The sequence below is a fragment of the Haemorhous mexicanus genome, chromosome 1 (assembly GCF_027477595.1).
Source record: "Haemorhous mexicanus isolate bHaeMex1 chromosome 1, bHaeMex1.pri, whole genome shotgun sequence".
Taxonomy (NCBI): domain Eukaryota; kingdom Metazoa; phylum Chordata; class Aves; order Passeriformes; family Fringillidae; genus Haemorhous; species Haemorhous mexicanus.
Window position 1 is genome coordinate 126,562,182 of NC_082341.1, and position 14,098 is coordinate 126,576,279.

Sequence of the window (14,098 nt, forward strand, 5' to 3'; positions counted from 1 at the left end):
ATTTCTTTTGTAGTCTTCTGATATAATGTAGCAATGGAGAATAATGCAAGTACTTCTCATTAGGCTACTACGAATTTTTACGTGAGTAAAGTTCATCCAGATGCTGAATTGTGATGGTGCTGTCCATAGAAGTTTGTGAGGGTTTTTTCATTTGTTTGCTCTTGATTTTTTCCTTCATAATTTTATGTCATGTCATTTTTACTTTACTTACTTTGAGTAGTTTGCAGAACAACCCTACAGTATAGCACATACTTAGCATCAACGCACCCAGAGAAAAATGCATCTAATGAACGTCAGCACCAGGTTATGAGAGGGGTTTTGTGAACTTTCTGCAGTAGGCAGGTGTAATTCCAACAAGCCTCTAAAATCTCCAATCTCTGCTATTATTTCAATAAATAACATTTTTATAAAATTGCTATTACTAAACAGCTAAAACTTTAGTTTAAAAACTTATATTGAGATACATGTATTAACTCAGAAGTATCTTGATATACCATCTTCCTTTGCAAATGGAATGTAGCTTGAAGAAAACTGAATACAGAAGAGCAGATTTTATCCCAAAACTTACCATTTATATATACATATTTTATATAAAAAAGGTTAATATATTCTACAATAATTTTAAGCCCATGGGTGTATTTTGCATTTTTAATGTTTCGTGTATGATTGGAGCTTTACTTATATGAACAGCTAAATTGCATTACTAGTCACTTCTTTAAGATTTACTGCACCCTTACATTTGAGGGTCTTTTTCCTGCTACTGTTGAGGTACAGGATAAACACTAGTCAGTATCTCCAGTAAAAGCGGCTTAATACAACCTAAAAATGTCTCAAGTTTTGAAAACAAGATGCATAGTTTGTATGTACTCTTTCACACTACTCCATTATTAAGTAACAAGAGTGTCATAACTTGCATAAAAATCTAGTTTCAGTATGCAGGTTGTTAATAGAAGTGATTAATTCAGTATGCAGTTAGAAAATAACAAAAAGCCACGTTAATGGCTAAATGCCTGCATTAATACCTAAGTGGAGAAAAGTATAGAGTTATTCTGTTTGGTTTGTATACATGAGTACAGGACACTCGAAGATACTTGGCCTTGTCATTTTGAACCTCAGATTCAGAAAAAAATAAATCATCAGCACTTTCACACTGACTTGCAAAAAATCATAATATTCTCATTTTTACTAATATATTTTATTATTAGTATTGTAGTTTCAACAGAAACCATCAAGAAATGAGTTTCCACCCTTCAATACACTTTGGTGTAACAAACCAAACCAAAAATAAATCCCAAAAGAAAATACGCAATTGTGTATTTAAGAAGTAGGAGATTTGCAGAACTGATTGGAAAGGAGTTCTGAAGGTCTGCTCCACCACCCTCCCTGCCTCCTCGAAGAAGGACCAACTTGAAAGCTGGATCTGACCTTCGAGTTAGCAGGTTGCTTGGTTTCCTTTAGAAAACTTGCAAGACTGGATATTTTACAGGCTCTTCCAGAATTCTGTTGTAGAGTATTAGAAAGTTTCTTTGTAGCTGTACTATTTATTTATTTAAGAACTTGGATGATATTTGATACTAAAGTTAAAACCATAATGAAGCTAATAGAGTGCTCATAAAATACCAATAAGAAGTGAATAATGCATTATTTACATTAGTAGTCATTCAACTGAATAAAAGCCTCTAATAGCTTAGTACCAGAAGAATGAGTCACTTAATCTTTTTAATAATATTTTTTCAATCATTAAAGGCAAAATGCAGGAGTTTGGGATTATATTTGATTAAAACCCAGTATTATTAATGAACCTATGTCTAGTCAGACCACTGCTCTTCCCAACTACAGGTGCAGAACCGTAACTATAAAAGTAGATCTTTAACTACAACACATGACAAATTACTAAACCAATTTATCACTAGGTAGTACATGAAATGAGAGGCAAGAACAAACCAAGACAAAACAAACTACAAGTAAATACTGTGAAGAGTTTTCTTGGGTAATGGAAACCATTTACTCTTCATGCTCCAATGAGGACTCACAAGCAATGAATTTTAACTACTCACACTAACACACTGTCTTTGATGATTCATGTCTAAAATGTGAGTTCCCTAAAACAGATGAATCACACAATCACTTCAAGAATCTAAATTAAGTGAACTAGAACTTGCACTTATCAGCATATATTGAATTCCATCACTGTTGCTATAAGGTCATTGAGAAACCTCTAGGTCTTCATCCCTTTAACAAGTATCATTTTTTTAGAACACAAAGTGAACCCAACCAAAAAGATGTGCTGATTTTGCAATTACCAGCCCTCATCTAGGTATCCTATCATTAAGGTATAAATGCTTTTTCATTATTAATTGACCCACTGCCCCAAATTTAGATTGCTTTGCAGGTAGCACTGTATTTCCCAGCAATCACTTGCTGCCATTGCTTTCATATGTCCGTGCTGGGAATAGTAAAGCCATGTATAAATAAATGCTTACCCTTCTAATAACACTAGTGAAACTTTGAAATTATACTGGTAAATTACTTTAAGTATTAGAAGTTTTACTGTACGTTCAGAAAATTTCATTAATTATCATCATTCCTGTATCTAAAACTGCATAAAAGATAGCCCCAAGTCCCTAGTTTTAATTTTACATTTCATTTGTGACAGATTTTTCCACAATTTTCCATTTATTTTTGACACAAAGTACTGTAAAAGCTTTCTTTTGTAAGGTACAGCCATCTCACTGTACAACTACAGAAAATATGATGTTGCATATTTACACCTATTTAGTTAATATGGATAGTTACTGCATAAACTTTATGTATATACACAGATACTTCATACAAGTTCATCACCCATTATGAACACTGGAAGCTTCTCAAATATCCTATGTGATTTCCAGATTTTAAAAAAACCCCAAACAAACAAACAAAAAAAACCACCCCAAACCAACAAGATCTGGATTACTTCTTTAAAGCACAGAGCATAGAATGGTAGAAGAAAACCAGGAAAATTCAGGTCAGCCAGGGATTCACATCTTATGACTACAGCAATGAAGATAAAGGTAACTACAGTTTGATAAATCAGCAAGAATAACAACAGAACTAGCAATTTGAAGATCAATTACAAAGCATACAGAACATTTAGAAATGGCCCATTTCTGCATTAGTAGGCATTGCTACCTGAAGAAACTACAATGGCTTTGCCCAGGAGAGAAGTATGGGAAAGCCAAAGTGTAATTACAGGTCAAGGAAGCAATAGATTCTATAAGATTAAATTCCTGTTTACAAGCCTGGGGTTTTTGGGGGTTTTGCTTTGCTGATAGCACTCCGACTAGATAAAAGGCCTTCAGACAAGTCCAAACACAATGCTATTTCCTGATAGTGTAGTATGAGAGGATCACACACCTCTTGAAATGCTTTGGATTCTCATTAGTGCCTCTCAGTGCAGGCAAAGATTACAGCAACACTTCAAACATAACCAAAGTGACACCAGTAATGTGAACAGTTTGTACATCTGTGTCCACACTAGTCACATTTATCTGCAGTAATGCTCGTGAGAGAATGTACCTAATCGTACCTACTGCCACCCTTACAAGCAGCAGATTAGATCCTAGAGAGAAGAGGGATTAGGCCTTTTACATCGGGAAGCTAAGGCCAGTGTTGGACGTGAAAATTAAGTATTTTGTTTTTCTATTATCAAATGTGTATATAAATCAGTAATACACTGGGTTCCATAGCGAACTTAAAGTGTAGCAAAGAATCAGATAAAACTATTGCAAAATTTTCAGATCAGTCTGTAAAGATGCAGCGCCCGTAATCTGTTTATGCTTCGTCTTAATATGGCTTTGAAGAATCAAAACACTGTCAGACATGGGGATGTTTCCCTAACTTCTATGAAGGCATGTGGGCACTGTCAGTGTTCAAACTTTCAGAAAAATTCAGAGATGTACAGATCTGCCATAGACCTTGCCTTTTTAAACATTTTTATTTATTGTTCCAGGTAATAGATTGGTCCTATTGTCTCATTAAATGAACACTGAACTTCTCAAATTATGTGGGGGTTTATTCTTATTTAAATTGTCAAATTCAGCAACATTCAACTATCACAAAACTAGTGCTTTTGGTAAATTATTGAATGGCTGGGAAATATCTGGTTCAATGATGTGTTATACAGCAACATTTTAGCAAAAATATCCAGTTAGTGCATTTGTGTCGATTATCAAAATACCCTAGACTTCCTATAACTCCCAAACTCCCGTTGTCCTGGCATAGTTAGGACATAATGGTAACTGATGATTTGGTGACAGTGCAGAATAAAGTGGGAGAGTTTTGTTTTATCATAAATGGGAGAATGTTGCACTGGCTGCTCATTAAAAAAAAAATTACAAAGCTAGAACTGCTGCAAATTATACTGTCTACTGTATTGCACCTTCATATAGCAATAAAATTTAGTCCAGCTATTTTTGTCAGTTTATGTACATGACAATATTTGTGTTTTATTACAGACAGTAATTTATAATTTTGTCATCAGACTCAGAAAAATTTACTAAGACTGTAAAACAATGTGAAGCCAAACAACTTTAACCAACTTCATCTAATACTGATATGATTTGTCTCACTCAAAGACATTGATACACTATTTTTTCATTGCTGTCCTCTGAGAAAGTCAACAGTGCTTGTTGCTGTAACATGCATAATATACAGCAAACTTCTTGCACAATAAACCTCTTGGAAATGGGTGAAACTGAGGACTTCAATTACATTTGATGTAGGTGTGACATGCTTGGATTCTGTATTTTCAGCTAATGTCATAGCTGCTGCTTACTCGATTACACTCCACCTGTTTTGAAGCTGTCTTTTGTTACTGTCCCTAGAAGTAGCAGGAATCTTGCTGCTCTAAGAGCTGTCACTTAAAAAATTGAGCAAACTGAGAATGAAGCTTGCTTGTGCTGGTAAGAGATAGCGGACTGGAAGCACTGGTAATCCTCTAAAAATAAACATCATTTGAGTGACAATGCTGCCAGCTGCCCTTGCTTTTAGTGTTTCCATTCATGAGATTCTATACTTAGAAGCATATGTAGGCAATGCTTTATTACTATTCCTATAACCACAATAAGCCCTTTATGTCGTGTACTGAGTCATGTTTGCAGTACTGGTAACTTCTGAACCTTTCCTTTTCTGGGGCTGGGAGACGGGGAACCCTTTTTTCTCTATGAATGCTGGCTACAGACAATTTCTTTTTTCTGCTCTTGCAGTTTGGCTTCATGTAAGTCTAAGGCAGTTCTTGTTCCAAGAGAACAATAAATTAAGAGATTACTGGTCTAATACAGGTTTAATTTACTGTATAAATCCTTAAGTAATTTTTTCACTTCTCCAAAATGGTAGAAATACAGGTCCTTTTCAGCTTGTTGCAGAATTGTTCCACTGTCCTGCAATAAAAGGTAGTTAGCAGTGTAACTTAACAGAGATGGATGGGAAGCAAATGAACTATGCAGAATGGGAAACATCTTTCTACTTGTTGAATTCTTTGGACTAGTTGTGTCCTTTGATCTCTGTATCTGTATCAGGTAAATTTAATGTCAGGACAAGAATGTGTTTAGAAAAAATAAAAACAAAGTCAACAAAAAAAACCTAGTTAGATTAAAAACTTGAAATTTGAAAAGAACATTTTGTAAGAATTTGTAAGTTTTAAGTTCCAGACAAAACCTAGCAAGTTCTCACTTCCTTTATCCACATTATTTTTATATATCTTTGCTTTAAAAAAAAAACCAAAGAATGAAAATGTAAATATTGATGGAATCTTGCTCTTTTAAATGAAAAGCTGCAATTAATAAGGTGTTTGATACTATATAAAGCAAGATAAAACATATAAAGATCGATATACACTAAAATAAACTCAAATAATGCAAGGCCTAAGCAAGATTAGTACTCACCTTTGTATGTACCTACACATGTAACTACTGTGGAGACTAAACACAAGAAATAAACCCTATGACAGAGAGCAACAGTATTCTGGTGCAGACCATGCAGCAAGATTCCTCTCCAGAGGCCAAATTCTGCCATAATACTTTGCAAATATAAGAAAGAAGTAAGTAAATGCTTTACCATGTGACAAACTCTCATGTGTCAGGATCCATTTCTCAAAATCAAGCACCGGTGCATTAATAGCTGCCTTGAAATACACAAAAAACCATCTCACAAAACAGCATGGAATCACCTTATGCAGAGATCACCACAAATTTTCCAATTAGGTCTTTGGTTTACTACGAAGAAAATCCTGAGACATTAAACTTGGTGTGCAGGGATGCTCCAGACTGAGCTAGCTGGCACAAGACAGTTCTTGTTAGCCTTATCCAGGTACATCCAATGCTGAATAAAAAGTTCACATGGATTTACATTTCAGAAAACATTCAAGAAGACCTAAGCCTTATTATCTTTCATGCTACAGTACTAATTGGATATTTATACCAATATCCAAACGGTAAGCCTTTATAATGTTGACTTCCAAAAAGTCAACATTACACAGAAATGAGTTTAAAAACCCTTAACATTACAAGGCAGCTGATGGGAAACATAAAGAAGTAGATGATGTATTTAATTGAATGTAACAACAACCCAGAGAAGCTTTCGGGGAAAAGAATTACAGGCTTTTCTGCACAGCATTCCCCAACAGTACCCAAGCTACCAGGAAGACATAAGTAGTGCCTAGGTATTATTTAGTCTATTCTTACAGACTAAGAAATAGAAGCTAACAGAAGAAATTTTCAGAATTGCGAAACACATAACAAACTGCTATCCAGTCTATTTTCCACCTGCAAGACTTCAAAATCTCTTGTCAGGCACAGTATGAAATCTACTTTGCTGTTTATTAAGGTTTCTGGTAAAACTATTACAATGGAAAAAAGAAACCTATTACCTCAGTTCATGGAGAGGGCTACCCATTCTCTTTTCTTTCATATAGCACATCTCAACAAACTGCTACTGATTGTCATACAGGACCTTGATCCTTCAGTTGCATCATGACCATAGTTGCATTGCATTTGTCCTTCGACAGCTTTGGAGAACTTCGTAACATAAGAATTATAGATTGGTGCAATTACTGATGTCCTCTTAAAAGCAAACAAACAAACAAACAACCCAACAACAAACAAAACAAACAAACAAAAAACACACAAAAATAAAAACCACAAAAAACACCACCAAAAAACAAACCCAAACCCAAAATCCCAAAATCACAGAAACCCAAAATACCGTGCCATTAGCCACTGATTTTCAGAGAATCTTCAGGATGCTAAGAAACTTAAAACTTCAAGGACTGATTGCTCTCCTTCCTGCCCTACTTAGTGAGCACAGCCTATCTCCATGTGATATCCTCATTGTTGGTCAACACAGTTTGAAGGAGAATTTGAAAACTCATTCCCAATACAGGACTGTCTGGATTATTATTATTTAAGGAACACAAAGTCACCTCTTACTCCAGCATAACGCTTAAGATAGTAGTTACTGCCTGGGGGAGATGACAACACACAGACACCTAAGAGATTAAAAGAATTATAGCCCAGAGATACAGAAGATACCAGTGCAAGATGATGTCCCCAAATTCTCCTCTTATCGCAAGCCCCACTAATGTAAAACCTTATGCAAATCAAGACTTTAGGCTTTGATATACTGTAAGTCATCCCGAGATTTGATGACTTGTCTTTGTCACTTGTTTACTTAGTTATGTATACATTCTATACTTCCAAAGTTCTGATCTTCAATAAATTGTCTACACCGTGTAACTAAAATGTACTTTATTCTGTGCATGTGCACCATAGCTAACAATGTTTTGTGCAGACATATGGATAGTTTAGAGAACTCAAGAGCTATTCACACTTCATCACCAGTCAGAGTAGCAGCTGTCACACACTCTTCACTGACCCAGCACAAATAAATACAGATAAAAACCATCATGTTTCATCCATTCCTTGAACAAGACCTTCAGAGAAAGGGATGAAGTGGCAACCAGCGTGGTTTTGTCTTGAAAACCTCCTACCAGAGTGCAAGAGTCCCATTCTTGAAGTATACAATAGACAAATGAGACCTCTGAGACTTGGGACACAAGTGTTTTCTGTGTTAGATGAGTGTAAATACACCTGGCTTTTCTAATCTCAAGAATATTTTATTTATAACGTTAGTGCCTTTTTTTCTGGAAAATAACTGGCATTTTTTAAACAGTTTCACCCACATCTGTAACTATACTTGTTATGGATACAACTATACTTAATACTATATAAAACTATATTTGATTAAGGTTTGACAATAGTGATCTGATAAAAAGTCTACTAAAAATATCCTCACAGAACAATCACTACAGACTTGCTACATTTAAAAAACCAAAACAAACAAAACAAACAAACAAAACAACAACAATAAACCACCCACCAAAACATAAAAAGCCACTCTGTTCCTGAGCACTAAAACTCAAGGCATCTAAATGGAGAGGTAACAGATGGTTTGAACATTTTGGAACAACTTCAGATTTTTTTATTGGAAAAGAGTTAAAAAAATATAGGAGAGTCCTCTCCTAAAGACTGCTATAGGCAGTTCAGACCTCCAGCTCTCAGGCTTCTCATACCACATCACTCAGCTTCTGCATAACACAAGGTTGCCAATATTTTACATAATATTTCATTATGCAGAAAATTCTAAAGATAAAAATCCTGTTCTATCCCCCACCGCCAAAACCCCAGCTACACAAATCTTTCAATTTTTTGCACTAGCTCTAAAACTACTGCTTATGCAGCCACCTGATCTAATTTGCTAATTGAGAAGACAGATTTTCACTTTTTCAAGTTGGTTTCCTACTGGTTTACCATGTTAAATCACCTCAGTGCAGACTCGAGAATAAAGTTAGATGCAAGGCAGGAATGTAAACCATTAGACTGGAAAGGAAGGAGTACAAATTCCTCTTTCTCAGGTAATAGCAGAAACCGTGCTTGATTTTATCGTTAGGGATTAAATGCCCTGGAGAACTGCATTAGCAGCATCCAGATGATATTGTACTCCTGGGAAGAGAAAGGGCCCAGAATGTTCATCTGAAGAGACTTAACCCTGACCTACTTGGCACAAAGCAGTTCAAAGGGCTTGAAGAAAACAGGTTCCCTGATTGCTGAAGTAAGGACAAAAGTTTTAAGGTCTTACCATGGAGATTTTAAATAACAAAAAACAGGCCAGCATGAGGGAAGAACTGTTGTAAGTGTTACAGGAATCCAGATTGTAACATCTTTCTTTGAAGCCAACATTATGGTTTCCAACTCTTCACTGGACTCGACTCCTATTCAGAAGAGTCTCTTGTAAGCCCCTCCTTCACCAGCAGAGGTCAAGAGTAAAATGTCACTTCAAAAGACAAAGTTACACTGCACATAGCATGTCTGCAAAGTAGAGGGAATTAAATACAATCTAACCTACTACCACTGACTCACATATTAAAGCTCCTACGAAGTATTATATTAGAGACTATGGGCACAGGCTTATAAATCCGATCTCTAGACTTATATACACTGCACAGTCAATTGATTTTGCATTTAATTTTTGGTTTTTAAATATAAAATAATTATCTGAATGAAAACTATATGGTTTTGCCATATAGGTTTCACTCATTACTTTGGAACTTCAATGTTACTGAAATACTCTTACTTTGTAACTTTAAAAAAAAAACACTTTAAGTAGCTGCAGAGGGAATTTGCTACATTGAATTAGCTGATCAAAATTTCTTTAATGCTATTTTTAAAAGCACATAAAATCTGCAAGAAAAACAAATGAAGAGTGAATAGATTTTCCTGTACTGCTATATCAGTAAAATGAAATAAAAACAGAGACTAAGTACGTTCAAATTTGTATTTCTAAATATCATGAGCCACCTTTTACTAGAAAATTACATTTTCTAGTAAAAGGCGGCTCATGATATTTCTACTCTTCCAAGTTTATAAATGTACTTTAAAGTCAGGAGGTCTGGAAATTTATTATTAGTCTTAGAAACAAAAGCCAACAAGTACCTGGCACACAAACCAAATCCCAAGTCTCTCTTCCCATGCTGCTGTGAGACTGCAGCTGAAGACGAAATATCACTAAGACGGCTTAATTCCCCTTATTCAAATCAACTCCCAACTATTCAGGTACCACTGTGTAAATCCAAACTGGACTGGGTGATATGGATTAAAAGTAACTGGTTTTAAAAGAAAATTAATTCAAACCTGTTCTTTAGAATGATCAGGATTTGTGAGCATACAAACACAACATAATGCTCAACTGCTCTACCAGAGGAGACAAAAACTGTACTGACTTCCTCCAAACCTTCAAACCCTATAGCTGCACTTTTGCAAATCTTTTAATTTAATTAGGGGTTTTTTTCCCCCCCTCTCTTTTTAAAACATCATTAATTACTGACCTGGAAATTGTATGGTCTCCTTAAAGCAGACATTTAAATACAGTTAACATCTTAGGTTTTTGTCAGACTTGCAAAAAAAAGTTGTAAATAAAAAAAATCAAACATTTAGAATAAACTTCACTAGAGAAAATATATGAATTTTAAAAACTTAATTTTTCATAAAAATACATGTTTTAGGTATGCAGTGCCTTGCCTTTTACAAAGCAGAAGACATCATCTTTTGAAAAAAAATGCACAAAACTGAAAGCAGTTATTGGTATGAGGCAGAGATTTGATTACACAGTTCTGAATGATGCTGACAAAATAATAGAAACTCTCTTCCCACCACTGCAGGCAAACAAGAATCCTGCATCTGAAACTTCTCATCAAGTATTTTAAGTGTTTGTCAAATAGTAAAAAAAAAAAAGAACAAAAAAAAACAAAAAAAAAAAGAACGATTTGCTCATCTGTGAGAAATGAAAGCATGAAAGCATTTCAAATGAAAGCATCTTAGTGATTTTTTTTTAATTAACTATTTCTTCCAGCTGTTACAACAGATACCCTCTGGAGGATGAGGAAACACCTTGCTGTTATACAAATTCCTCCTCTGAGATGCATCACAACATTTCAGAATCACTGGCAGCTTTGTCTTAAGAGTGGCTGAATGTTAGGAACTGTGCTTCTGCACTGCACCATGAAAAGGTCCACACGTATTTCCATTCCAAGGGTAGTAATCTATTTTACACATATTTCCAAGGGTAGTAACCTATTTTACACGTATTTCCATTCCAAGGGTAGTAATCTATTTTAAAACAAGAATTTATTGTGTTATAGTATAAAGACACTAAACACAAAACAAAGTGTTTAACAACATGAATATCGACACAAAATAAAAGCAAGATAGTTTCAAGCCAATTCTGTAACTATTCCATGTGAGAAATTCCAAGTGAAAAAAAGTTACATACACAGGGTCACCCTTGGGAAAGGATGGCACCACCTCCATCCAATTCAAGCCCTTTTTCAGGACATCATAACATTGTCAAAATAGTTGCATTATCTTGAGGGCTTGAGTGGTATATAAGCTTTGTCTTGGCCCTCTCTATATAGGTGAACTTACCCACAGATCTACAAGAGAACCAATGAGGCATTTCTACTGTAAACTATGAGACCTGAGGTACACTCTCCTCTAATCTACCTTGCACTTTCTTCATCTAAATATATTATCGGGGGGGGGGGTTTATTAAAGAGCAGCATAAATTTGGTTATTTAACTTCACTATAGTCCATGTGACAGCACAGGTCAATAAAATGCTACAACACTCATCTTCAACAAAATACATATGATACGTCATGAAGCTTCTCTGAAACCATGTATTGTTGTTTCCCAAGCCACTATATGAAAAGGTAACTGAATTTGAGATGTACTTCAGACATCACCTGGTCACATTAAGGTCTCTTTCCTGTGGACTATTTTGATAGGATCTGCTATATGAACCAGTCATACATGAATTTCTCAACTGTTTCAATTCTACAGAGCAGTGAACAAGACTATACAGATTAAGTATCAGATTACTGCTCGTTCATATGAACAATTTCCAAAACTAACCAGTTTGATGATCTCACAACAATAAAATTTTGCTAAACAAAAAGTTTAGAGCTTAAGTATTTCTTTTGTTTAAAACAGTTTTTTTGGCTCTTAAAAGAAAATTAATTCAATGTTTCCAAGGCTCATTGTGAAAATATATACACACATCAAATTTATATCCAAAGCTGGATTTTACCATTGAGTTTTAAAGGCCAAGAGATATTTTCAGTACAGTAGGAAAAAAAAAAAAGCAGTTCCTGAAGTATATTGTAGCTTCACTTCACTGCCAGTATCTACACTTCTGATGCTGTACAAAATACTTCTCTGAAGCAAATCCATCTAAACTCTATCCCCCCTGAGTTAAGCATCTATACTTTTTTTAAAGTGTTTTAAACAATAGGTAACAGAGAAGTATGTACAAGGCTATAAAACATCAGTTATCATACAGCAGATTAAAAAAAAAAAATCAGTCTTTTCAGCCAATTTTCTGGTTTTTATTGTAGCTAGTCATTGTGGATTTGGTTTAGGGATTTTTTTTTTGCTTTTGTTTGTTTTTACATCAAGCTATTACTTGATTTAGACATTCATGCATTAATTGCTTGGTTTTTTTTGAGTGCAACAATAAGGCAACAGTAAAAAAAAATTATAGAAATTTTGCATATGTGTAAAGGTATTCAGTTTATAAAAGTGCTTCCTAAAAAGACAACCTAATTGCAGTATCAAAATATTACAGAGTGCTGAGAACAACTGTCATTTCAGTAAATGTTGCTCCACAAACAAATGTCTGATTTTAGGCTTTTCCCCCTTTTTTGGTGAAGAAAAGCCTGGAAAAATTGGCATGGCTACGTGGGACAAAGAAGTTAAGAAAATATACTTTAGTCTAAACTTAAATAAGAAGGTCCACACTTTTTTGTGAAAACTTTAAGCCTCTGTCAAAAATGTATTTTTTTTTCTTTTTATAATACAGGATTAAAAGACAAGATGATGCTTACAAGATAAAGAAATAATTTACATGAAAATATCTTCTGACAAAGCTTTTCAATCAAAATATTGTTTTGTAACATTCAAACATGACATACAACACAGAAGAAACGGTGAATGCAAACAAAAAATGTTATATGGATTGCTTTCGAACACATAAATAAATGAAATATTGGTGTAGGCAGTAGGGCTCATGCTGATGGCTAGCAGGAAATAACAGTGTGCAATCTATTTGGAAAAAGCTCTAAAGTACAAATTACAAGCCCAATTACGGACTGCAGCAAGTTCAGTTACATCACTGCCATCCTCTATCTCCAAAATAAATTCTTGTTTAAATCACTCATACCCTAAATTACTCATACCTTTGCTTCAGAGATATGAATAACTATATACAAAAAGTAGTTTTATTTCACCATAGGGATAACATTGTACCTCTCTGCCAATGTCACTTGAAAAACCGCCCATGTCAAAACAATTTGACAGCAGATAAACAATTTCATAAATACGTAATGATCTTATTACAGTCCTTCAGGTAGGCATGTTAACTCATGCTGCTAGTTTTGTGGTCACAGTGCATAGAATCCAAATATAAAAGAATGGGCTGGATTTCAGGTAATTGTCAATCCCTTGCTTATATTCCAAATATATTCAAAACTTTCATAAGCTCAGTCATGTGTCAATCTTTTTTGTGGCAGGAGCAAAACCTTTCCCTGGTACAATGTCCATTGCCGGCAATGGATGCACCAAAACCGCCAAGGAGCTCAGTGTTATTGCACAATATATGAAGACCTGGAATTCTTCCAAAAGCTTAAAATAAAAATAATGGAATTATTCTGACATTTCTGGACACCTGCATTAATACTGTATGACTAATAAAAGCATGTCAGTTGCATGGACTGAACCAGCGATCAACATGCGCCCAGAATGCACACTAGTAAAAATGCAGTCAAAGGAAGTAGTCTTCATTGCCTATAGGTCACTTCCAGTCAAAGGTTAAAGTTCAAAGACTGAATGATCAAAGTGCTCATTTTCTCAGTAGGACTATCTTCTGCTACGAGGATCACAAAATGGTGGCATCAACATGTGTCATCTTTAAAATAAAAGAAGAGCATTTATGGAAAACATATAAACATT

The 14,098-nt window shown here is 34.8% G+C and overlaps 1 protein-coding gene across 4 annotated transcripts in view; it reads right to left on the bottom strand.

Annotated features, from left to right (window-relative positions):
* UBE2W (ubiquitin conjugating enzyme E2 W) overlaps window positions 1–14,098 on the bottom strand; it is a 65,087-nt gene that overhangs the window by 21,581 nt on the left and 29,408 nt on the right. The window contains exon 6 of one of the 4 annotated variants that reach the window (XM_059862366.1): window positions 11,201–14,054. The exons of the other annotated variants lie outside the window; for them this stretch is intronic. Within the exon in view, the coding sequence (XP_059718349.1) occupies window positions 14,041–14,054 (14 nt within the window). The 3' untranslated portion in view covers window positions 11,201–14,040. Of the gene's footprint in view, window positions 1–11,200; window positions 14,055–14,098 lie in introns of those variants that run through there. 4 annotated transcript variants of the gene reach the window in all.